The sequence below is a fragment of the Naegleria gruberi genome, assembly GCF_000004985.1.
Source record: "Naegleria gruberi genomic scaffold NAEGRscaffold_10, whole genome shotgun sequence".
Classification (NCBI taxonomy): domain Eukaryota; phylum Heterolobosea; class Eutetramitea; order Acrasida; family Naegleriidae; genus Naegleria; species Naegleria gruberi.
In genome coordinates this window covers 599,689-622,940 of record NW_003163317.1, presented here as the reverse complement: position 1 = coordinate 622,940, position 23,252 = coordinate 599,689, and the positions used below count along the sequence as shown (strand labels likewise).

The 23,252-nt window shown below is 34.2% G+C and overlaps 11 protein-coding genes across 11 annotated transcripts; 3 read left to right on the top strand and 8 right to left on the bottom strand.

Annotated features, from left to right (window-relative positions):
* Positions 1 to 760: 760 nt before the first annotated feature.
* On the bottom strand, positions 761 to 2,579 carry NAEGRDRAFT_57329 (N-hydroxycinnamoyl/benzoyltransferase). Its single transcript, XM_002680224.1, has one exon. It carries the CDS (start codon positions 2,573 to 2,575, stop codon positions 818 to 820), a length of 1,758 nt encoding a protein of 585 aa, XP_002680270.1. The 5' UTR covers positions 2,576 to 2,579; the 3' UTR covers positions 761 to 817.
* A 332-nt stretch (positions 2,580 to 2,911) lies between these two features.
* NAEGRDRAFT_82503 (uncharacterized protein) lies at positions 2,912 to 4,267 on the top strand. Its single transcript, XM_002680347.1, has 2 exons — positions 2,912 to 3,078; positions 3,184 to 4,267. The coding sequence occupies exons 1-2, from the start codon at positions 2,923 to 2,925 to the stop codon at positions 4,210 to 4,212; spliced, it is 1,185 nt and encodes a 394-aa protein (XP_002680393.1). The 5' UTR covers positions 2,912 to 2,922; the 3' UTR covers positions 4,213 to 4,267.
* A 94-nt stretch (positions 4,268 to 4,361) lies between these two features.
* NAEGRDRAFT_57327 (uncharacterized protein) lies at positions 4,362 to 5,712 on the top strand. The gene has a single exon (XM_002680346.1). The coding sequence runs from the start codon at positions 4,489 to 4,491 to the stop codon at positions 5,674 to 5,676; it is 1,188 nt and encodes a 395-aa protein (XP_002680392.1). The 5' UTR covers positions 4,362 to 4,488; the 3' UTR covers positions 5,677 to 5,712.
* A 1,002-nt stretch (positions 5,713 to 6,714) lies between these two features.
* Positions 6,715 to 8,115, bottom strand: NAEGRDRAFT_31560 (uncharacterized protein; the record flags this gene model as incomplete). The annotated part of the gene is made up of 2 exons (XM_002680223.1): positions 6,715 to 7,815; positions 7,852 to 8,115. 2 exons carry the CDS (start codon positions 8,113 to 8,115, stop codon positions 6,715 to 6,717), a joined length of 1,365 nt encoding a protein of 454 aa, XP_002680269.1.
* A 779-nt stretch (positions 8,116 to 8,894) lies between these two features.
* NAEGRDRAFT_64591 (uncharacterized protein) lies at positions 8,895 to 9,588 on the bottom strand (the record flags this gene model as incomplete). Its single annotated transcript, XM_002680222.1, has 2 exons — positions 8,895 to 9,380; positions 9,427 to 9,588. 2 exons carry the CDS (start codon positions 9,586 to 9,588, stop codon positions 8,895 to 8,897), a joined length of 648 nt encoding a protein of 215 aa, XP_002680268.1.
* Positions 9,589 to 9,790: 202 nt separating this feature from the next.
* On the bottom strand, positions 9,791 to 11,388 carry NAEGRDRAFT_78831 (CAMK family protein kinase; the record flags this gene model as incomplete). The annotated part of the gene is made up of 2 exons (XM_002680221.1): positions 9,791 to 10,406; positions 10,457 to 11,388. 2 exons carry the CDS (start codon positions 11,386 to 11,388, stop codon positions 9,908 to 9,910), a joined length of 1,431 nt encoding a protein of 476 aa, XP_002680267.1. The 3' UTR covers positions 9,791 to 9,907.
* Positions 11,389 to 11,550: 162 nt separating this feature from the next.
* Positions 11,551 to 13,535, bottom strand: NAEGRDRAFT_64589 (uncharacterized protein; the record flags this gene model as incomplete). Its single annotated transcript, XM_002680220.1, has 2 exons — positions 11,551 to 12,152; positions 12,206 to 13,535. The coding sequence occupies 2 exons, from the start codon at positions 13,533 to 13,535 to the stop codon at positions 11,551 to 11,553; spliced, it is 1,932 nt and encodes a 643-aa protein (XP_002680266.1).
* A 3,454-nt stretch (positions 13,536 to 16,989) lies between these two features.
* Positions 16,990 to 17,670, top strand: NAEGRDRAFT_47148 (uncharacterized protein; the record flags this gene model as incomplete). The annotated part of the gene is made up of 1 exon (XM_002680345.1): positions 16,990 to 17,670. One exon carries the CDS (start codon positions 16,990 to 16,992, stop codon positions 17,668 to 17,670), a length of 681 nt encoding a protein of 226 aa, XP_002680391.1.
* Positions 17,671 to 17,912: 242 nt separating this feature from the next.
* Positions 17,913 to 18,958, bottom strand: NAEGRDRAFT_64587 (uncharacterized protein; the record flags this gene model as incomplete). Its single annotated transcript, XM_002680219.1, has 2 exons — positions 17,913 to 18,425; positions 18,545 to 18,958. 2 exons carry the CDS (start codon positions 18,956 to 18,958, stop codon positions 17,913 to 17,915), a joined length of 927 nt encoding a protein of 308 aa, XP_002680265.1.
* A 349-nt stretch (positions 18,959 to 19,307) lies between these two features.
* NAEGRDRAFT_64586 (uncharacterized protein) lies at positions 19,308 to 20,429 on the bottom strand (the record flags this gene model as incomplete). Its single annotated transcript, XM_002680218.1, has 1 exon — positions 19,308 to 20,429. One exon carries the CDS (start codon positions 20,427 to 20,429, stop codon positions 19,308 to 19,310), a length of 1,122 nt encoding a protein of 373 aa, XP_002680264.1.
* Positions 20,430 to 20,638: 209 nt separating this feature from the next.
* NAEGRDRAFT_64585 (uncharacterized protein) lies at positions 20,639 to 21,916 on the bottom strand (the record flags this gene model as incomplete). The annotated part of the gene is made up of 1 exon (XM_002680217.1): positions 20,639 to 21,916. One exon carries the CDS (start codon positions 21,914 to 21,916, stop codon positions 20,639 to 20,641), a length of 1,278 nt encoding a protein of 425 aa, XP_002680263.1.
* Between the last annotated feature and the right edge of the window lie 1,336 nt (positions 21,917 to 23,252).

The following is a 23,252-nucleotide window of genomic DNA, read 5'->3' as shown; positions in this document are numbered from 1 at the left end:
TGAAATTTTAATACTGTCCCATATTTGCAGTATATTGTAGGTTTATTTAAATTAATTCATCAATTTTAACAATTATAGTTTGGATACCACCAGAGTAATTGAAAAGTTATCAATGCAAAACTATAAGAGATATAGGAGATTTTTAGTTTTCTTACTGATTGGAATTGCTGGAATATTTATCATCTTGTCCATTATTGTATTCGTGTTTGCTGGGTTAATGTCCTCTCCTTTTGGAGCCAGTTCAGCAGTATTGAGATATTTGTTATTGGCATTATTCTTATGTGGAGGTCTCATCTTTCTAGGCAGTTCAATTTGTATTACTGTCATGCTGACAATAATTGGACGATTATTATTATCATCAATGAATAATGAGCTCAAGTCAACCAACAGTGCCTCGTTCTCAGTGAAACAATCAGCTCTGAGGAAGGCCCTCACTCTTCAAGTTGGACTAAGTATTGCCTTAATTACACAATGCCTTGGTTTTGTTTGTATTCCCCTCAGTGTGTTGTGGGAGTTTAGCATGTACATATTCCATATGGTGTATAATTTGGCAATCTTTATCTTTGTTATTTTCATTGTCTCGATTTTCAATCCTTTGAAGGATGTGCAACGATTCTTCAAACCAAAGAACAAAAATTTTGGAGACAAAATTGGACGAGTATTAGCAGTGAGTGATTCAAATGTTGATGAATACTACTATTACGAGAATGAGGATGATGAGGATGAATATGAAACGCAACATAATGAAGAGCAGCAATATGAACACTAGTCTTTGAGGTATGCTCTTTTTATTTACATTGATCGAGTCTTAATAAAATTAAACTTTTGGAATTTCTCCAACGAAATACAAGTATTCAGGCTCATACAAGGAAAGCACCAATCTAACACCACCATCTGGATCAGTTGTTGAGGTTGGTAGAATCTTATTTACATGAGGGAATGGCATGCAAAGAGTACTGATACCCAGATAGGATTTATCTTGGAAGTGAGAACCAATTTCTAACATTGGTTTGACCCAATTTGTGACTCCCATAAAGTTTTCACTTCCTTCAAAGGCAGGGAAACCAAAGTCAACTTGGAGAGGGTCGAAATATCTTTGATTCATTTCTTCCAATTTAGTTTCCCAATAACCTTGATTGTTAACAGTCTTTTCAGTATTCTTCTTTGCTAAGAGGATTAATTCACCAGTAGTCATTTCCAACAATTCCTTCTTGGATACACTATCAAAGATAATTCCAAAAGCATTTCCAAAATAATTACTAGTAATATAATCACAACGTTCTCTAAATGAAGCAACATATCTCAATGTCAATAACTTTTCGCTGCCAATTCTATTAATCTTGTCTCCAAAAGCAACAGATCTCAAAAGTAAAACATTTAACATGTCATTGGTGCTGAAGGCAACATCATTCAGTTCAGGAGTTTCGTTCAAAATCTTCTTTTTCAATTGATCCAATTGTTTCTTATTGACAGTAATTTCTTTGGCAATAATTTTTGCTGGATTTTTAGAGTTTTGATCTAGATATTTGAATACTTCAGCTCTGAAGAAGGAATAGCATGCAGTAGGATCATAATAAGTGAATAGGAAATCATCTAACTTTTCTGCTTCCTTATTGTATCCAAATTTAAAGATAGGAACAGGATTGCAAACTGGAAGATTACGTGGTTTGAATTCCTTTCCAGTTTGCTTTGCACTCAAAATATCACCCAACAATTGCATGAACATTGAGATGGAAGAAGCATCTCCAACAGCATGATCCATATAAATGGTGAGAGCAGTCTTGTTTGCTTTACGTAAATAAGTAACTTGAAGTCTTGTGAGTGGATCTGTTGGTTCGGAGTGGATAACCTTGATTGGTCCTCTAACACCGAACACAGAAAGAATGTGCATATTCTTTGCCAAATCAGTGGCTGTCAATAATCCAGTTTCATCATTTGTTTTAATAGTGTCATCTTCAGCAAAACAAACTTCCAATTGGGCATCTCTCAAATCAAAAAGTGTTATTGGCTTTTTAGCATTCAAAAGTCTGCCTTCAACAATTCTTCTCTCCATATTACCCAACTCATCAAACCATCCAGCAGTTCCTCTCTTCAATTCATCCAAAGATTTGAACTCGACCAATTTAGAACCCAATCTAGGAATGTGCTTTAAAACTTCCGAAAGGGATTCTACAAACAATTTTCTATCCAAAAATCCTTCAAATTGAAAACAATAATGTGAAGGTGGAAAAGGAGCATCTGTAGGTGATAACATTCCAAAATGTTGTTGTGGAGTGTCATCTTTAATTGGTTTGACAATTTCAACATCCAATTTTCCATACTCTCCAACTTTCGGACTCAACTCTTGTGGCTTCATTGTATAATTTACATGAATATAATGAACAATAAAATCCAATAAAAACACAACTCTCCTCCTAAACTCTACCAATACAACCAACCATATCGGAAAATGTTGTGCTTGTTTTAATTGAAAACGATTCCTCTTCGGATATTGTATACTCGTTACGAAGGGGAGCAACAATGAGGCTGCTACCATCAGAGCAACCGTGAGAAAGAGCAAGAGATAGAGAATCATTTTTGTATTTTTTTTTGAATTTTTTTTGATCCTTTTCGCGCCAATTTTCCATAAAAGAACCTCACAGAAAGGAAGTGAAACTCTCTTAAATATTTATTGTAAAATGATAATATTTATTCTTTACAATAATATTTATGTATTAGAATTAGTTCACTTTCTTTTCACATTCATTGTAAATAAACGAAAGGTCAGTAGTTCCAGAATATTGCATACCCAAAAACGAACCTTTAAAAAATCTTCAATCAAAATGAACAATTTTTTCGCTCAAATTCTCAAAACTTTATTTTCACCTTATTAAGGTTGTCGCCGAAATTCCCTCCGAGAGAAGAAAACAAACACAAAAAAAAATGCGTCAATTTACTGCCATAATTTCTGTAGCCATCGTGTTGGCTTTGGCTGTCTGTGTGTCGGGAGCCATTCCAATGAGAAACTTTTCAAAGGAGAAGATGAAGGGAGTGAGTGGTGAATCATTGATGGTTGTTCCTCTTCAGGATTATAACAATGTACGTTGCTAAATATTTAAATTTTTATATTAATATTAATGATGATGACACTTATTGTTACTTGATGAATTTATTATGATTTTGATGAATTGTCAATGAAAACAGTTCTATTATTATGCCAATGTACATTTTGGTTCAGATAAGAGTAATACTTTCAAGCTTATGGTTAATACTAATGGAGGATTATTGACTGTTACTTCTACATTGTGTGGAATGCAATGTTTCAGACATCCAAAGTATGATTCTTCCAAGTCAAGCACTTACAAGAAAGATGGAAGACAAGTTGATTGGTATTTGGGAGAATTTGAATTCTTTGGAACACTTGCCAATGATCAAATGGGACTTATTTTGGATAATGGAGCTGATTTGACAATTAAGAATGTTACTTTTGCTGAATTGGTTAAGAGTGATGATTCTTTTGAGGAAAGCTTTTTGCAATTTGATGGATTCCTTGGTTTGAATTTGAGTCCAGAACCAAGTGCAAACTATGTCTATTCATTCCCATCCATTATGGATTATGTTGTGCAACAAAAACTAGTTAGCAGCTATGTCTTTTCTATTTATTTGAGTGAACTCAAGAATCCAAATCAACAAAAGCAAAAGGGTAAAGGAGCTTTGGTTTTGGGTGGTTACTCAACTGATTACTATAAGGGTCCAATGAATTTCTATCCAATTCCAACTGGTTCAAAGAATTGGATGATTGAATTCGATGGTCTTAAGGTTAATGGTAATTTGGTCAATTATTTAACATGTGGTCCTGGTACTGGAGTCAAGTGTCTTGCTACTTTTGATACAAGTGCTTATGCCATGTTTACTGATCCAATCACCTTCTCTGCTATGCAACTTTTTGCCAATGTCAGTCTTCCAGCTGATTGTTCTCAAATTCAATTCTCTAGAATTCCAACCTTTACTTTTGTCATTGGTGGCAATGAATATTCTATTGAACCACATAACTTTGTCATTGAAAACAAGCCACCAATCTTTGGACCTTCTGTCTGTCAAGGTGGTATCAATAAGGCCGATCAACTCAAAGCTGGTCAATGGATCTTTGGTTCTCTCTTCCAATCTCTCTTCTACACTGTTTATGATAAGCAAAATATGAGAATTGGTTTGGCCAACGCCATCCACAACTAATTATGCCAACAATTTGCATTCCTGAGAAAAAACATAAAAAACAATTTTGATTAATAACCAAACTCCGTAATGGATTAAGAGTTCTTCTTCTACGATTCTAACCTGATTCCAACTCATCAATAAAATTAAACTTCAAAAAAAATGTCTATAAATCGGCAGCACACCAATTTTTCATCACTTTCCGAATCTAACCACACAAAAAAGCTGGTCTATATCAATTGTGGAAATATTGCTGCGAGACTCGTGATTCCGCTAGTGTCTGCAGTGTTTCTTTTCATGTCCTGTATATTTCTGGACATGACACAATTGTTGCACTATAGAGGTTTTACATGTCAAGTGGAGAGCTTGTCCAATATGAAAACGAGCTCTGATGGCTTGGTGTACTTTTATAATGCCAATGTTTCCATGATGGGCTATCCAACTCAAGTGGAATGGAATGAATTTTGTCGATCAGATTCGGCCAACAAGGCAGAAACTTGTAAGAAATATTATGGTGGTCAGTTTCCTTGTCGTGGAAATGTTTTTCAAATGATGAGAAATCATGAAAAAGTTAAAAATCAAGATATTTCACTCATGAGCAATCCAGAATTTGAGAGTTTTGGGGGACGAAATTTGCTAATCTATTTCTGTATTACAATTGGTGCGACTCTTGCTGTGGCCAAGTGTGTGACCATATTTATTGTAATGTTCAAGAGTTATAAGGGAAGGGAAAAGGATGTTTTTCTATTTTGTGGACATTTTGAGAAGAGTGTCCAAGGAGAATCAGTTTTTTCAAAATGGAATGGACTGAAAGATGCCAAATCCATATTTGGTAATGTTAATCAAAGAAATATTGCAGCATCCCAATTAATTTCAGATGAGGAATTGCAATATCATGAATTTTATCAAGAGGGTGGAATTTCTTGGCGTATGAAAATATTTTACATTCTCATTGCAATTATTCCACTTATATTATTTACAGTAATTTCCTTTTTAACAATTGCTTCCATTTTGAGCGTTGGTGCTGCTTGGCTCTGTTTAGTTATATTCATTGCATTTTACAAACATACTTTTAACAAATTTAGTGTTAATGTATTGTTAACAAATATGAAAATTATGATTATGAAGGCAAATGGTTGGAAAGTTGAATTAATCTCAATTGAACTCTCGTCAATTTCCAGAGCTTGGAATGATTTTGAGGATGAACATCACAACGAAAGTCATTTCCTAACAGCATCCCATTCTAAATTATGCATTGAATTGAAACATGAAACTAATCCTCCCTCAACATTAGTTCTACTCGAAAAAACCAACAATCCACAAGTGTACATTGAAGCAATCAACAAATATACTCTTCCTCCAATAATTGAAAATCAAATCAATCCAACATTCAACTATCAGGAAAGTTCTCAAAATATTTCCACTCCATCATCATCCATGTATCCTTCTTTCACCGATTATGAAATGAAACCTTATCAAAACTAAAAATCCACACCTATACAAACTAAATTTACTCCTTTTACAATGCCTATTCCTTCTTATTCATCCCATCGCGTACTTACTAGTCAGCTGAACTTCCATGAACTCACAACTTGAATTTCACACACAAAAAAATGCCGTTATTCAGAAATTTCTTCAAGCAGCCATCAAAAAGTAACATTGCTGATGCGAGTGATGATATTTCACAAGTGGAGATTCGTACACAAGCACCACTTGCCAAGAATGATCAACGAATTGTTGAACAAAATTCTGCAAAAATCATGTCGGAATTTATATGGAAAAGATGAAGGTTGATTTGCCGATGGAATTGATGATCAATATTGCACAATTTATGGATGTGAGACAATTGAATGGTTTGTCGTTGTGTAATAGTCGATTATTAATGTTGTTTTTTAATGTGAAAAGGGAGAAAATTGGTGAGAAGAAAAAGGAAAGTGAAGATGAAACCTTGGATTTTGAACGAGTTCAGCAATTGATTTGGAAACCGCTCGTTTTTGCTTATTATCCAAAATTTGAAAAGCAGTTGAATATTAAGAATTGGATGCATCTCTTGAGAAGAAGATTACAACATGTCAAGTTACATGGCAATAACAATTCAGTCAACTCTGATTTGTTTAAATTGGACATTCCTAATTTTGTAACATCAGGAAATGATGAAAAAATGATTGAAAATTGTGAATGGATTTACAAATGTCCACTCAATTATGATCAATTAACTTGTACTCCTGAAAGCTCATCAATTAGATATTGTAATGTTTGCAATAAGAATGTTTACAAAGTTGATTCGATGGAATCTTTCCTTTCGAATACACAAAAAGGAAATTGTGTTGCATTCACAACCCAATACTCAATCTTGGTACCACCTATGGTTGTAATGGGCGCATGTGTTCAAGAGGATGAAATTGATTTTGAAGAAATTGAATATTAAATCCTCAACTTTTTTTGAATGGAATTAAAATTAGAAACAATTAGAAACTCATAAATCCAAACAATTCATTTCTTTTGTTGTTAACAATTTATTATTTACATGGATTTCCAATTTGATTGAATTCCCTTCTGACCCATATCCCTTAATAATGTGAAATGACCAATAATGGCCTCCCAAAAAGTTCCATAACTATTATACTTGATTCCATACTTTTTAGCACACTTCTCAACAATGGGTTGAATCTTTGGATAATGGATATGACTAATGGATGGGAAAAGATGATGTTCTACTTGATGACACAAGCCACCTGACAAGTGATTCCATAACCATGATCCACAGGCAAAGTTACTCGATCCACTTACTTGAGTTGCTGCCCAATCAGCATGAACCATTCCATCTTGTTGATTGACATGGAAAGAATCAGCAATATTTGTGACATGGTTGACTTGGAAAATTAAAACCAACAAGAATGAAGCAACCATATAAGCAGTACACCACAACATGAAAATAGTTCCAACTGAATGATTAGAAAACCAAATTGGGAAAGCCAATGAATAGGTCAACCACCAAATCTTTGTAGAAAAGAAGAGCAAATATTCTCCTTTTGGAGGTGGTTGAAATTTGACACCTCCCCATGATCCAATCATCATGGCAAAGAAATCACGAAATGCCAACTCAAATAATAAGGAACAATATAGAACTGGCAAGTAATAATGTTGATAGGCATACCACCAATGATGTTTCTGAGCTGATTTGATTTTTCTAAAGTGAGGTTCTCCTGTGTGAATGTCAGGATCACGTTCTTCAATATTTGTGTTTACGTGATGGCCAACTGAGTGAATCATTTTCCAAACATAGGAAGAACCACCTAAAATGTCAAAACAAACAACTGCCACAACTCTGTTGATAGTTGGATGATTGGAAAAGGAGCTATGATTAGCATCATGCATCATGTTAACACCAATATTTGCATTGGACCAACCCCAAACAATGGCAACGACGAAACTGAGCAATTTTGATTCGAAATAATAGAAAGTTCCCAAGTATAGAATAAACCAAATACACAGGGAAAGAATCATCTTGAGATACATTTGAGGAACATCTCTAGCAGTGAGATTGTTGTCTTTCAAATATTGGTCAACTTGAGCTCTACATTCAAGATAGAAATTGGTTTGATCTGGTGGATTGTAAGAATACTTGACATGTTGCTTTTGAACCATTTCTTTAGTGACGATTGTTTCTTGTTCAACCTCTCCAATGTAATACTTTTCTAATAGAGCTTTCGAATTGTTTAGGATTTTGGCTGGATGATTACTGAGAAACAATTCAGTCGAATGTCTGCCAGCTCCCAATAACAAGTAATCACCACCAGGATGATGAGGAATAAACTTGGTTACATCATAAACCTTTCCATCAATAACCAACCAAGCACTTTCCTCATGGTTGTGTTTCTCAATTTCTTCCCAAGAGAATTTCTTGATATTCTCCTCAGTCATATTGAGTTGTGTGTTAAGCTTGTTTTTTTTTGATGATTCCACAAACAATTCAACACACATCTTTAAATCGATTGGTGTTGAATCATCTCGCAAGCACAAATTAACAAGTCCACAACATTCCCGCCAAACATTTCCTCCATTAAAACTGATGTCTCTTCTCATGACCACACACAAAACTAATTCTCCATTCGTTGGACATTGATTAAGTGGAGTTTGATAGTGGTTGGGTAGGTGACCGATCTGTACAGTGGCTTAATATTTCTCCCTCTCACACAGAGTATAATACCTTAAATGTCCGACATAATCTTGTGTGTGATAATATTGCGCTTCCAATTCACAATGAACTCTTAATAATTGAGTAGTATGGCACTGAGAACAAGATCCTTATTGATTCCAAGTGATCCTTACCTTCCAATATCATTGGATTATTATGGCAATAGGAAAATTTAAGAATGGACTACGCTGAAAGTCATGATACTGTAAGTTCTATTTCATTCTGTTATCATCTGTACAAATCTAGACGATTCGGCCGAACAGAAATTGGCATGGAATTTGTGGTTGTTTGTAGAAGATGTTAGTGGTGTTCTTCTGGGTTCTTGTCTAATATTGGTGGTATTCACAATTGCTTCAGTTATCAAAACTATGAAAGTTCCTCTTGTAAAATATCGAAAACTGAGTGTTGGTATCTTCTGATATGTAAATGAGTAAGAAATCTTCAGTGGTGGTGAAGTTAAAATCTTTCGAACAAAAAACTTTCGTCTATTTTATTATTGAACTAATTAAACCCCTCTAGTTGATTTTCCAATGCATTTTGCAGCATTGACAACACCCAAAGGTCTTTCGTACACAGCCTGATTAGCAACTGCTGTTGGAATCCATCCACCTGGTAAATATTGTCCAATGAATACAACTCTCAAATCATCACCTTCTTGAATCATTTTCAAATAATTAAAAACGTTCGTTGCTCTGACACCGACAGCTATACATTTGTCAGAAGGGAAGATTCCATCTACAGATGTTGTAAGATAAATTGTGGAATTTTCAGAAACTTGGCAATGTTCTACATAGAGAAAATCGCGTTCTGAAATAATGACAGTTGGCGACAAGGTGACATAATGTCTGACACTGAATTTTTCATTTTGATGAGTGAAATCTTCGAGAACTTTAAGGGTTTTGGTCTTGTTATCGAATTTTTGTCTAGTTTGGACGTCTGTCACTTCCAGAATATTAACTAATTCTGCAGCTTTACAATTAGAAATAATGCACTTTCGAATATAATTTTCACATAAAAAGGCCAACCAATTTACTTACCTCTCCCTTGATGACAGTCCCATCCGAATGTTGACATGCAGTAATGGTCACTTCTCCCTTGCTGTGTGAAGTAAACTTTTCTGGGGCATTTTCGTAGGATTGAGCAAGAGTCAAAGCTTGGTTCCACTTTTCAACAATTTCTGTTTGGTAATTGCTTGACATTTGGTTGACTTGTTTTTTTGAATTGTGTTTAAAATGATGAAGGTGTGGAGAATCTTTCGATTATCTTGCTACTTTCCTTATTGGTTATTTTAAAATGATGATTTAAGAGTTGGAATGATGGTCAACTACTAAATTGGTGCATGATACACAAGGTTCCAACAAATTTTGAAACAATTTGCAACAATTTCACACATCTACAGAATTCATTGAATATGTTAATTACTTTTATTCGTTCTAGAATTAAGAAATCTTCACATCCTTGTTTCTAATAAATCTCATTCTGTTATTTCTAATCGTACGGTGGAGTAATTGTATATTCTTATGAGTCTTTCAATAATTGACAACATTCTCCCTTAATAAGATCCAACATTAATTGAGAAGCTTCGTTTTTGGCAGCTTTTTTCGTAGAATGAACATTTGAAGTCAGACTTTTAGCTTTGAAATCTATCTTACAAGTGAAACTTGTATTTAAAGGATGGCTATAGATTGGTTCAGGAATGTTGCATGATTGAGAAATACGAATTAGAGCATTGGTTGCGTCGGTAATATTGGAAAGCTGTTTGTTGAGGTCAATTTTTTTGACATGCGCTTCAGATTTCTCATGCTCAATGAACTGTACCATTCCAATACGTTCTAAATTGCAATTGCAGCAAAAATATTTGCTCTTGTCAATTATTTTAATCAACTCATCTGCACTAGTTGGATTAGTAAGCATTTTCTTAATCAACATCTTGTCCATATCTGTAAAATCAATTGAGAATTCATAATTATTTGGGTCTTGTTTCAATTTACTGGCCTCACGATTATCATTGTTAATCCTATCGATTATTTATATTGAATTACTATTCAACTAAGTACCCTTACTTACATTAGGAAATAAGTAATTCCCAAAGCAAACAAATCCCTTTCTTCTTTTTGAAATTTGTCAGTAAAATAAAGAGATGTTCCACAATCATCAGCACACTCTCCAACAGAGGATCTTCCTGCTGTAGCACTCAATCCAAAATCAGTAATCTTGATTTTGTTTTCTTCACTGATTAGAATGTTATGAGGTTTGATATCGTAGTGCACAATTCCCTCTCTATGGAGATAGGAGAGTCCAGTAAGTGTTTGTCTAAGAAAAGATCTGAGTTGGTTTCTTTCTCCTTTTCCAATTTTATATTTGTCGAGGAATGAACCCAAGTTAGTGAAGCAACATTCCATCTGAATGACGAGAAACTTATCAGAAATCTCTATTGCATTTTCTTTACAAACATGGATAATGTCTTTTTTAAATGATTCTGGAATTTCCTTTTCAATAAAGCTATTGTAATATCGTACTGTATGCTCGTGATGCAGTGAAGACAAAATTTTGACTTCTTTCAATGCTTCATTGATGGATATTTGACCATTCGAATCATCGTCTTCATCAGCAAAGGGAATAAACTTTAGAGCGTACATTTTACCATCCATTTTGTGTCTACATTTCAACACAACTCCACAACCACCTCCACCAAGACAGCTGTCATACTCAAAATTATTCAAAGATGTTGAGAAAATGCTGTCCAACTTGGTTTGTAAATACGAAGGAATGTCAATCAAGTTGCTTTGTAATGAAGAAATGTAGTTTTCATCAGCTAACTTGTTCAGTGTCTCATCATCTATTCCTAGGTATCTCAAAACGCTGACCAAGAGCTGTTCAGAATTGGAAGCTTGTGCCTGAACAGCAACATCATTCTCTTCATCGACATATTCTCCATCTGCTTCCTCCTCTGAATCATCTTCACTCTCTACATTATTGTTTTTAAACCAATGAGACATTTTTTTAATTTCACGTGAAATTGATTTCATTGACATGTTAATCATTCATATTAAAATCGACACACATGTCCATTTTGGTAAAATAATTAACATTACAAAAATATGGAGTATGTGAAAAGTTAAATCTCCAAGTCTGATTCTAAGATTAAGTATCTTTTATTCCTAATTCAATGAAATAATCTTAACATCTCCAAAATTAAATTCTTCATTTGCCAATAAATTCCTCAACCTGCCAAACATATTCTCAATTCTCTTAAATCTCTTCTTTACAAGAATGCAAGTTGTGTAGCACCACGTTTTAACCTCCAATTCATAGAATGGTTCTCCAATTAGGCAATTTGGGAATTGGACAATTAGGGTTGGTGTGGAAATCCATGAATGTTCATTTCCTAAGGCAATGGATCCCATCTCATTGTATCCACATCCAAAGAGTTTTCCTGAACGAGTGAGGAATAGAGAATGATAACTTCCACATCTGACTTGTTCTATCTTATCAAGTTTACAATTTTTGTAAAGATGATCAAAGAATGGAACCAAAGTTGGCGATTTTCTTGATTCTAAATCACCCAATCCCAATTGACCATAATCATTCAATCCTTGTGAGAATACTTGACCTCCATTAGTTACAATACAGACATGACCCCAACCACCATTCACACTCTTAACACTCAAATCCTTCCCTGTGAAAAAATCCAGTTTCACTGGATTTCTAACTGCCTCTCCAAAATCCTTTCCCAATTGACCTTTCTTTGAGAATCCACAACCTAATTTCCAACAAATCTTTTAATAATTATTTGATAACACAACAAAAACTTACCATAAATTTCAGAATATGGATTTGCTTTTGTAATAAAGAAAGTATTATGTTCAATACAAATAACTCTTTCAATCTCAATCTTGTCCTTTCCAAATTTATCAATTAGTGTTGGAACCATGACATCTCCATCAATTTCAGAGATGGCACACTGCCCCCAACAGTTATATCCACATGAATAAATGTTTCCACTCAAAGTTTTGGCAAGTGTGTGAAAGGCGCCAGTTTCAATGTCAGTAACAAATTCTTCTAGTTTAGTTTCTGGATGAATGACACGCATTTGTTTGATTTCGTATTGGTTGGAAATAGAATTGGTTCCCAGTTGACCATTTTCATTCTCTCCACAGGAGAAAACCTTTCCACATTCAGTTAGAAATAAGGTGAAATAAGAGCCAAAGGCAATATCTTTCAAAGTTAGATTATTCTTGTCGAAATGGTCAATTTTAATGAGACCATTCGATCCCTTAAATGATTTTGGTCTGCCGAATTGACCTCTTTCGTTAGATCCAGAAATATAGCAGTTAGTTTTAGAGTTTCCATTAGAAAAGTTATTAGAAAGGTTTCGTGTAATAACTCCCAAGTTGTAGGCACCAATTCTAATATGTTCCACTACTTCATTTCCACCCAAACATCTAACCTTGAATGGAGAAGTGTCAACATTTTGATTAGTATCTACCAATCCCAAGCCACTCCTTGCTTGTTGACTTTCGTTTAAAACAACTGATTGATTTGTAAAGGATTTTCTCATAACTTTTGAAATCACTTCACCATTATACGAATCTCCACTTGTAGCAAGTGCAGAATAGTCCAGTGAAAGGAAATTCTCTTCATTAGAACCGAAACAATAATAAGCACTGCTGTATCCGAAAGCATCCGAAAGTAAATTCAAATCTTGAGGATCATTATGTGGTATGTGATCTACTTTGGGAATGAATTTTGAAGTGAGAGGTTGAGTTTGATTTGGTTGCGAGTTTGTTCTCTGAGAATCTTCGAGTTGTTGCATAGTTTCGACTAATGTTTCGAGTGATAATGATGGCTCTGAAACTATTCGATTGTCACTAATGACGGAAGAAGGACCATCTTCTGTTTCTTCTTGAATATTCAAACGTTGAATGCCTTCGGTGACAGCCTTTCCTAAAACCATCAATTCACTATTCGAAACTCTTTCTGCACTTGTTGAAGAACTAAACCCGTAAACATTTTCTGTTCCTGTTATATGTACCAATTCATTTTCATATCTTTTCACTAATGATTCATCGTTTGTATCTTCAACTTTCTCTTCACTTTCGTCTGATGCAAAATTTGACGTCTCTTGATGGCTGTTTCGAAACATTTTTTTCGTGTTGATTTTTCTAGTAGGTGAATCAATTCAATACCTTGCCAATTATGAATGTAAGGAAAGCATCCGAAATGACACCTGTCACATTACAATCAACAACATTTCCAATCACAATTCACAATTTTCCTAAATTTTCAACCATTCTCCTTTCCACATCCAACATTTTCCTAAACTCCCATCGAACTGCCTCTACACATGTATCCTCCCTCTCCTCTACACATGTTTTCAAAGGAATGAAATGTTGATTATAGTTGTTGTAATACAACTCCAAAACGCCATAGTCAAACCCTCAAAAACGATAATCTGTCTTTCACCTTCCTTAATGTTCACAAATCAATTCCATCACGATTTAATAGCTTCTTCAATTGAGACAAATAGAACATGTGTCAATACTCAATCCAATAGACAATTTCGTCTCCCTTCCCCGTTCCAACTCCTCCCAACTCCATTCAACCTTCTCAACTCATCCGGTCAGCCCCTATTCCCAAGTTACAGTTACAGATTCACCAAATGCCCACTCCAATTTCATTACTGGTATGAACCCACAAAGTACGCTTGCTCATCCTTCCAATTGTAAATCAGGTTCTTCCGCATTTACAAATTTTCCAATTAAGGTCCAACCCGACTATCTCAGTATTGACAAAACCACAACAACCGAATTAGAAAACATGACCCTTCATAATCACCATGAAGATGTGTTATAGGCGATAAAAACTCGCATGAAGACCCAGGCAGTTAAATTCGTTGGTATGAACCTTCCAGGCGAAAAATACTTCTAGGATAGATTCCATTAAAATTATCCATCCCTAAAAGTCTGCTATATTAGGGATGGAATTAGGCCTTGCACAAATAGAATCCAATTAGACAACATATCATTAATATGATAAGTCTCATTAAACAAGCTCTATTAGCATGAATTTAGAGCCATTATGTGTAATATCTTGTTTTATGAACCTATTCAATATCTACTAGGATTTTATGAATTATCAAGTATTAAAGAAGTATATTTAATTGGTAAATAATCACAGATTAGTTTTTAAAAATTTAAAATCTCCAATTCAATGAATTTAACACAATAAATTAATGTGTGATACAAAAGTACAATGAAATTTATTATTTTGATGTTTTGACATGGTGAACATCTGGTTAGGCTGAGAACTTGCATGTTTAGAGAGAAATTTAAGATCTTTATGATCTCATCGAAATAAAACGAAATATTTGATATGGTACATCTACAATAATACTAATAACAGTTTATTAATGTTTCAAGAAGTTTGGCTATGTACTTTTGGCATGAATCATGATATGTTATCATGAATATTCCGAAGTTGGTAAAACAACAAAATGATGAAAAACTGATAATAAATATATTGTTTATTATGTATTTGAATAGTAGTTATGAAAGACATTTTCCAAGTTGGTGAAGTACATGTTGAGTTATGGTCCATGTACATGTTGAAAATATACATGAACCTATCATGATGATAACCAATAGGAAAATGTTCGGAAGTGATTTTACCTGATGGAATCGACCATGCTGAACAATACTAGATTGAAAGTTTTCCAAATTACCATATGAATCTGGCAGTGATGATGATTTTAGTGAAAATATTGAATTTCACTAAAATATTACTATTATCAGATTTATTTCCACAAATATTACTATTATAATGATGATAAATAACAATGATGATGGTTGGAAGTTGTTCCGATGATGGTTTACCAACTTGAATTTTTCCCAAGTGAAAATTAAATTCCAAATTTATAATCACAATCCAATAATAAAAAATACTACCAGTAATACTATTAGGATGATGTTGAGATGATGATGTGAAAGTTTGGTGGATTCATGGGGTGAAATCACTCTGAAAATCACCAAAGTGTTCCCAATGTGTGTTTGGGCTGAAATATTTTTTCTTAATGGTGGAAAATAATGGAACGTGTATTTGTTCGGTGTTATTAATACATACAAGGCAACACCAAGAACTTTTGTCCATCAAATAAGCACCCTACTATTTTGCGCCTAGACATTTTAGGCTATTTTTTTTGGCCTAAATATTTTTTGCCTGTTTTTCAGGCGAAAAAAGTAGCCTAGAACAAGATGCTTCATCGCAAAGCAATATTCTTCTGGATAATCTGCATGTTATTGTTGTTCATTCAAATTCTTCATCCTCTGTATGATCGCTCATACTACAACTCATCAAACTCATCAAACTTTCACCTCCATTCAAAAACGTTCGAGACCACAACGTAATGGCAAATCCAACACCAAGAAATCTAAAGCTCAAAGACAGAACAATAGGAAATTATCTTACCCTTCTCTGCAATGGTAGCAGAAGGATCAGAAGGAACAACACCAGTACCTGAAGGACCAGTTGAAGAGCTCTTGAGGGAGATAATGATGAACTTGTGGAATAGTCCTATTACATTTGATCCTTACAGATCGGTCAGATGAGGAAAATTTGTTTTTGAGGTGAATTTTCTTCATCTTGTCCCAACTTCATTACCAAGCCACTTGTTTCCAAAGAAATAAATTGTCCAATCTTCTGTAACTATTAAGCTGATGATTCCACTCACGGTATTTGTCTCATTCATTTGATATGTTGATAAATTTTCATTGTGTGAAAAATCTTTTGTGTGCTTAATAGATTCACCTAGTGAAATAATGGAAAATATGCGACCGTAATGGCAACAAATTGGTGCAAAAACTCCAACGCAAGATCTCAGTGTATAAAGTTAACCTTCCAATAATCTTGTTCCTTGTGTTCCTGAGTTTGTTCAACAACCAAGCCATTAATTGTTGCGTTAGTTGAGCAAAGAATTGAGCCATTACTCAATTATTTGCAAAACTCATTAATACTTATCATGATTGTCCTACATATCATCATTCTTCCAAGTAATGTTTTCGTTTGAAGATTCTCCACATAATATTTTCGTTTGACACCACCACTCTAACCGTTGAAATAAACCGTTTGGACTCATTACTCAATGACACAATCATTTCTAGCATTTTGAATGCACAAATTAAGCGCTGTAAAACAAAGTAAATGGTGCAAAATTACAGTAAAACACAGTAGCGCTAGATTTTTGCACTCAAATCTCGCGCTCCTGTTAACTCCAATTCCTTGAACGTACTTTTAGGTGGTACCTCTCTTGATAATTGAGACAAGTAAGCAGTTTGTTGTTGCATTTAAGCGAATCATTCAGTGTAATCCTCCTCACAATTTAAACACTCACCCTTACTGAGATAAAGTAGCACATTCAAAAAAAACAACTTTAATTCCTCCTCTCTCTCTCTTGTGTATATTACTCTGATCTCAACACCATTCCACGAACTCGTCCAATATAATAATTATTAACCACCTCCACGATATTCGTCCTGCCAAGATCAAACTCTTTCCAATAGAAAAACATTTTCATCCCTATTATTAAGAAGAACTATAACAACATGCTCACCTTAAACTCAGTAGTGACAATACATCCAATCAGTATGAAGAGAGATAGATCCAATACTAGTGATTTGGAATATTCTGATTGTTCGTTATCCAATGTAAAAACATCCACTCGTATTCCAATTGCTCCAGACTATACATCAGCATCAAGCCAAAACTCTGATGAAAATGGTTCGATACTGAAAAGAAGTAGCAAACGTACTCGTAAAACAGTCATTCTTGATGATAATACATCTTCTTCAAGTTCCAATGAAGAAGAATGCAATAGCAAGTCAAGAATGAGATCAGTAGACTTGAAGAATAAGTTTACAACCTCACACCAATCTCAAATCATTCGATGCAATAGAACTAGTTCCAATCAAAAGAGTTACATTTGTTATGATGATATTAAAAAGCACTTTTTCCTTCCAGAGAATGAAGCTGCAAAGCGTTTAGGGTGTTCCAAGAGCAAACTCAAAAGAATCAAGACTAGACTCAATATTGAACGTTGGCCATATAGAAGAATTCAATCTCTGTTAAACCAAAAGTCAAGTTCCAATAAGGAAAATTCAAGAGCAATCGATTTGGCTGTTGATTTTGTATTGAATTATCCAAACCTGATAACCAAATATTCCAATGAAGACATTTCGCTAATAGCCAAACGTTTTGATAGAGTCAAGATTAGTAATCTATTGTAATTTGCTATAATAGAATTAGTACTAATTCCCGATACCTTGTAATCTAGAAGAGTTCTCCCAATTTTGCTTTCCCAATAATAATAACAACAGTATTTGAACAATGAATAAAACAATAATTTTGTTCACAACCTACTATACTACTCTTCCTACTCATCCAACATGATGCCATTTTCTATTTTTTTTTAAAAGAATGTAACGGTAAAAAAGAGCACCTAAAAGTTTGGATGATAATTATTTCAATTTTAATTAGCAAAACCACTGGTGCCTGTCATACTACCACGACTACTACTTCCACCACCACTGTATGAATGATGACCTCCAGAATGGTAATGATGATGGTGATGTCCATAATCATTGGAAACATAACCATAGGATGAAGAACCTCCCCATCTTGTAAATCCTAAAGTATTACTAACAGCTCTTCTAAAGAAACCAAGAATACTACAAACGATGGAAATGCAAATACACACAGCAACGACAACCACAACAACTATAATAGTTAAAAGGTCAGAAGACGAAGGACCACTACACTTGTTGAACTGACCAGAAATTGTGTTGAATGAAACTGATGGTTGGAAGGCAGTGTTTGAGAAGATTGATATCTTTTGGAAGTTGACAGAATTTCCAACTACAACACCTCCAACAGATGGTACTAAACTTCCCTTCAAATCAATTGATGAATCAAAGGTGAAGGTGGCATTCAAGTTGTTGATTTCAGTTCCTTCCTTGTAATAGTAGGTGACTTGATTATTTCCCTGTTATTGATATTTCCAATTATTGTTCAATATCCATATGATGATGAATTTTAATGAAATTATTTCACAAGATGACAAATTAACATGTTGAAATAATGTGAAATAATAGTAATACTTACACCTGATTGACGAATAGGTCCAGTAAGAGAATAAGAATAACGAATACTCATTCTAGTAGAGGTACCAGAAGGAGTAGAAGGACTAATATTTACCACAATAAACTTGGCATCTTGTTGATCACTAGTATACTTTGAAACGGAATATCCAGGAGTTAAAACATCAACCTTCAATGAGCTAGTTTGAAATGCAGATGATGCAGCAATAGTATATGGAATAGCTCTAGCAACAGTCGAATAAGATCCTAAAAAGTCATAAACATAAGTCTCAACAACCGACACATCACAACTTCCCGATGATACATAAACTACAGAATTAATAGAATTGATAGTGTACGATTTTTGAGCAAGTACAACACTACAACAAGCAAGCAGCACCAACAACAAGGCTTGTTGAACACAATATCTCTGCGACATTATGGAGATGATGAGTAAATAATAAAACCCTGCAGGGAAGCCTTTGAGAATTTTTTTAAAATAATAATTATTTTTTCAAGTTCACAAAATATGCGGGAGGAGAATTATTTTGACGATGATCCTACATGCTAAAGAGTTTGCATTTTAGTTGGTTACACGAACAAGAGGAAGTAATTTTTGTTAACATTGGCAAACAAACATGATTTATTGTTTTGATTTACAATGTTCTGTGAAATCAGAGGATAGGAGGGAAGAAATCTTCAAGTTCACAAAAGTTGGTTTCAAGTGATGGCCCAGTAAGGGAATTCATTCAAATAATTTAAAACACTTTCTAATATCAGAGAAATAATTAAACATTTGATTGATCTTCCAATTGAATTTCCTCATGTTTAGTCTCAGGATTAGCGGATTGATTACTGAGTGTTGCTTGTTGCTCCAATTTCTTCTTCTTTTCTATTGATGGTAAATTAACAATGGTGGAAAACTTCAATTCTTGCATGACAAATTGCACTGGTTGACTCAGAATTGGCAGAGGAAATGGCCAAAATATTAAATCCACACACAATGCAAAGAAAACATATGGAATTCCCTTAGCCAATGGAAATACAATATAATTTGGAACATTAGCTCCATTCACAGCAACTCCAATTGTTTCAATCAAGACAGCAGCTGCCAAAACAATAACTCCAACAGTCAATTTGACAATAGCTTGTCTTTGAATGTGATATTGCTCACTATTATCAGGTTGTTTCTTTGAAGCATCTCTCAACATGATAACAATCATTACCACCACTCCAATACTCAAAAAGAAAACAATTGCAGTTGAAATACCAACAAGTGGTGTTCCAATTCCATAAGTTAAAATCTTTCTCAATAAATCATTACTCTCAAAATTTGTATCAATTGCACTAATAATTGACAAGACAGTAACTGGTAAGAAACCACAGAATCCCAACACATTGACAAGAATGAGAAGAATTCCAATTGTAATTTTCATGATTTTTCGGTTTCGTTGTGTGGAAATCCATGTAATGCAAACTTTCATCCAAATTGGGATGATGAATGTGAATAAGGTTAAGAACCAATACATGCCAATGTAATCTAAAATTCTTCTTATATTCAATAATAATACAAAGGTTTCGACATTCTTTCGTAATTCTTGAGTGTGCTGAGCGATTGTGAGTCCTTCGATGAGTACTCGATATATCAGAAATAAAACTAAACTATTCATCAAGCAAAAGAAGAAACCTTTTGATTTGGTTCTGGGATCTGGTGCATGCATGTTCGAATTGCAAGTTTCTACTAGACTTTTAAAAATCAAATACGAATCTCTCTTGAAATAAACAATGAGTGTTGGAATAATCACGAGAGCTGTTGCCATCAAAGTTACACTATCAACAACAAGGTTTGCAACACTATCAGCAGTTGTTGCAGTAATGACATAGGTTTGGTTGGTGATGATAGAAGTCATTTTGTTTTTTATGATGTTTTAACAGTTGACATCAGCATACTTCATCACCGACTATTTGTCCAATGCTATTTACAAAAGGAAGGAGATTGTAAGGTGAATCTTTCAAAGAGGCTATTTATTTTGTTAAATTAGTAAAAACTTCCTTATTTACATCTGTTAACTTTCGAATACATATAAACAAGGTCTTTCGGAGCTGAGTTATTTAAAAATTAGAGAGATTTATTATGAAACAAACTCAGATAATCTCTGTACCATGATTTTTGAGGATGTGCTTTCAGGTTTTCTTCAACTAGTTCTTTTAGTTTAAAATTATCTGAAAGTTCACTTGTTTGGTGAGTTTGTAATAATTGAAAGAATGTTTGTTCCAATCTCACACAACGTTGTTTCCAATGAGCCTTTGCAAACATCGAATCCAATACCTTGGGCGTATGTGCATCACTGTAAATAACATATACGAATCTTGTCGAATCTCCTATTCGATACATGATATTTACAAAGAACATATCCATCTCCACTCTCTCTTTCGACACATCATGAAATGAATAACGACTCGTGTGTCCAACATTAATATAAGCATCCAATCCACAATCATAGACACAAGTTAAACTTCTTGGAAATTCTCTTTCCTTTAGTCCAGGAAGTAACAATTTCAATGATGAAGTGACATATCGAATGGCAAGTGGATTAGTCTTCTCATCCACTCCAGTCATGGACATGGCCTGTTTGGGAGCATTTGATCCAATGATTCGATTTTCAGTCAATCGATCTCCAGTGTCTTCACCTTGAATGAAACAAAATGCTGAAAAGACATCTTCCAGTTTGTAGGGCAGAATTGTGACCATCTTGTAGAGTTTCATACCAGTTGCATTATTTCCAAATATGTAGGATGTGTTGGAGTGGTAGAGTTGAGCTTGGTTTGACATGGCAGAGCAAGGAATGACTTGCCAATCTGGTGAATCTTCAATTAAACTAAATCCAAAGAAAATGTCCTTGTCGTAGATAAAGTTTTTGGATAAATCTTTTGGGAGAAATCGAATGTCCACGTGAAATCCTCTGGACACATCGATGGCTATGGATCTGGTGAAAGCTTCACCTTGCTTGTTAAGGAAATCAAGGAGAAATTTACTTCTGGAAAATCGTGGAAATTGATCCAGCTTTAAATCAACATTCACTGATATGACAATTTCATTAAATAATACATCTGGATCGACAATATTGAGATAGCTCTGCAATTCTTGTTCTATTATTGATTCAACAGATTGGTTACTGAAAGATTCATAGCTTTCGGTTGACTTGGAGCTTTTTGAACTTGTTGGCGAAGAGGGCGAGGAAGGAGACGAAACTTTCTTTCCTCCATTATTACAAAGAAATATTCTTGAAAATTGCGGTGCAATTTCTTCATCAATTTTCCTCAATAATTTTTCCTGTTGAGCTTCTTGAAGATTTAATTCAGTATTACTCTTCTCTCTGATGAATTTCTCAACCATACGAAACAATTTCTCCAAATATTTCTTCCATAATTTCAATGAAATTTCATTCGAATTATTAATCTTGTTATATTAGACTCGTAATTCATCCATTTCATTAAGGAAAAGAATTGGCTCTTCGCTACATGCTTCATTTTTCAGATATTTCTGAAAGATTTCTCTTCCTTTTGGGTTGTTCATCAACTCTTCATAGAGAACTTTGTAATTATTGGCAGTAAAGTGTCTGTTTCGTCCATTATTGAAAACTAATTCCCCATTGCTGTTATTGATTCCTTGATTAATGATAGTTGGTGATGTTTCGGTACGTCGTTTTTAACTGCTTTTGAATTTCTGGAAGCTTGCAGGTCATTATCTTTAGTTGAGCTGTTAAGGAGAGGCATTTTTTTACCGTTTGTTTATCTCTGTTCATTTCAAACAAACTGCCAGGTGTCAATTCGATGACAGATTCTGTCCACTGTTATCTCAATACTGTCATGACCCTTCATTGACATTTCAAAACCCCTTTCTTATCATTTTCTAAAATAAACTTCCATCTTTTTCAAAAAATAAATTCTATTAAGGGACCAAATACGGAAAATTTCCCCTTATTAGTCTAACCGTAATTAAGATTCACAACGCATTTTCCACTCTTTTCAAGAAGAAAAAAATTGTGTTTGCATCTCACAAATAATTTTGGTCTTTGAATCTCACAAAGATTTTATGCCGGCAATTCATTGACCACAACACAACCGTCATCAAATTTAAAGAAGCTAGACACACGATGATGGTGATGACGAATACAAGAAGGAGAGTCGCTTCGGGTTCATCAAGAATAATTTATTACTTGATGATCATTGTTGTTTTATTGTGTACTAATATAATTAATGAAAATAATAATTTGGTACTTGGAGTTTCGGAAAGGAGTTATCAGTATACAATCAGTTCGATATTTAGTTCATCATGTACCGGAGGTGCTGGAAAGTATTTGTGTAATTATATGAGTAGTGCTGTTAATCATTTGAATAATATGGTAAAAACAATGATGTTTGGAGAGACTATTATCTCGGTGGTTTTTAGGATTCAAGCAGAGAATCAATGTCAGGTTCCTTCTTTTTATAAGAGAACTGGTTTTAGTTATCGAGTTAGATTTGAGAATGGATTGAATTCTGGTATGGCCTCAATTGTTTGTCATGTTGGAAGGCAAACTCTTCTTACTGATCAAAATAACATCATTTCAGTGGAGGCACAAGATATTGGATTTACCAATGTTGCTATGTCGTTGACGAGTGCACCCAAAGCAACATTTACAAATTGTAAATTCAGTGCATCACTTTTGAAATTTGGTGAATTTACATAT

Bases quoted from the DNA above. Each gene is read 5' to 3' on its own strand.
- NAEGRDRAFT_57327 (XM_002680346.1), top strand. From the start codon at position 4,489: ATGTCCTGTATATTTCTGGACATGACACAATTGTTGCACTATAGAGGT.
- NAEGRDRAFT_82503 (XM_002680347.1), top strand. From the start codon at position 2,923: ATGCGTCAATTTACTGCCATAATTTCTGTAGCCATCGTGTTGGCTTTG. The intron at 3,079-3,183 runs GTACGTTGCTAA...CAATGAAAACAG, and splicing joins CTCTTCAGGATTATAACAAT to TTCTATTATTATGCCAATGT.
- NAEGRDRAFT_57329 (XM_002680224.1), bottom strand. From the start codon at position 2,575: ATGATTCTCTATCTCTTGCTCTTTCTCACGGTTGCTCTGATGGTAGCA.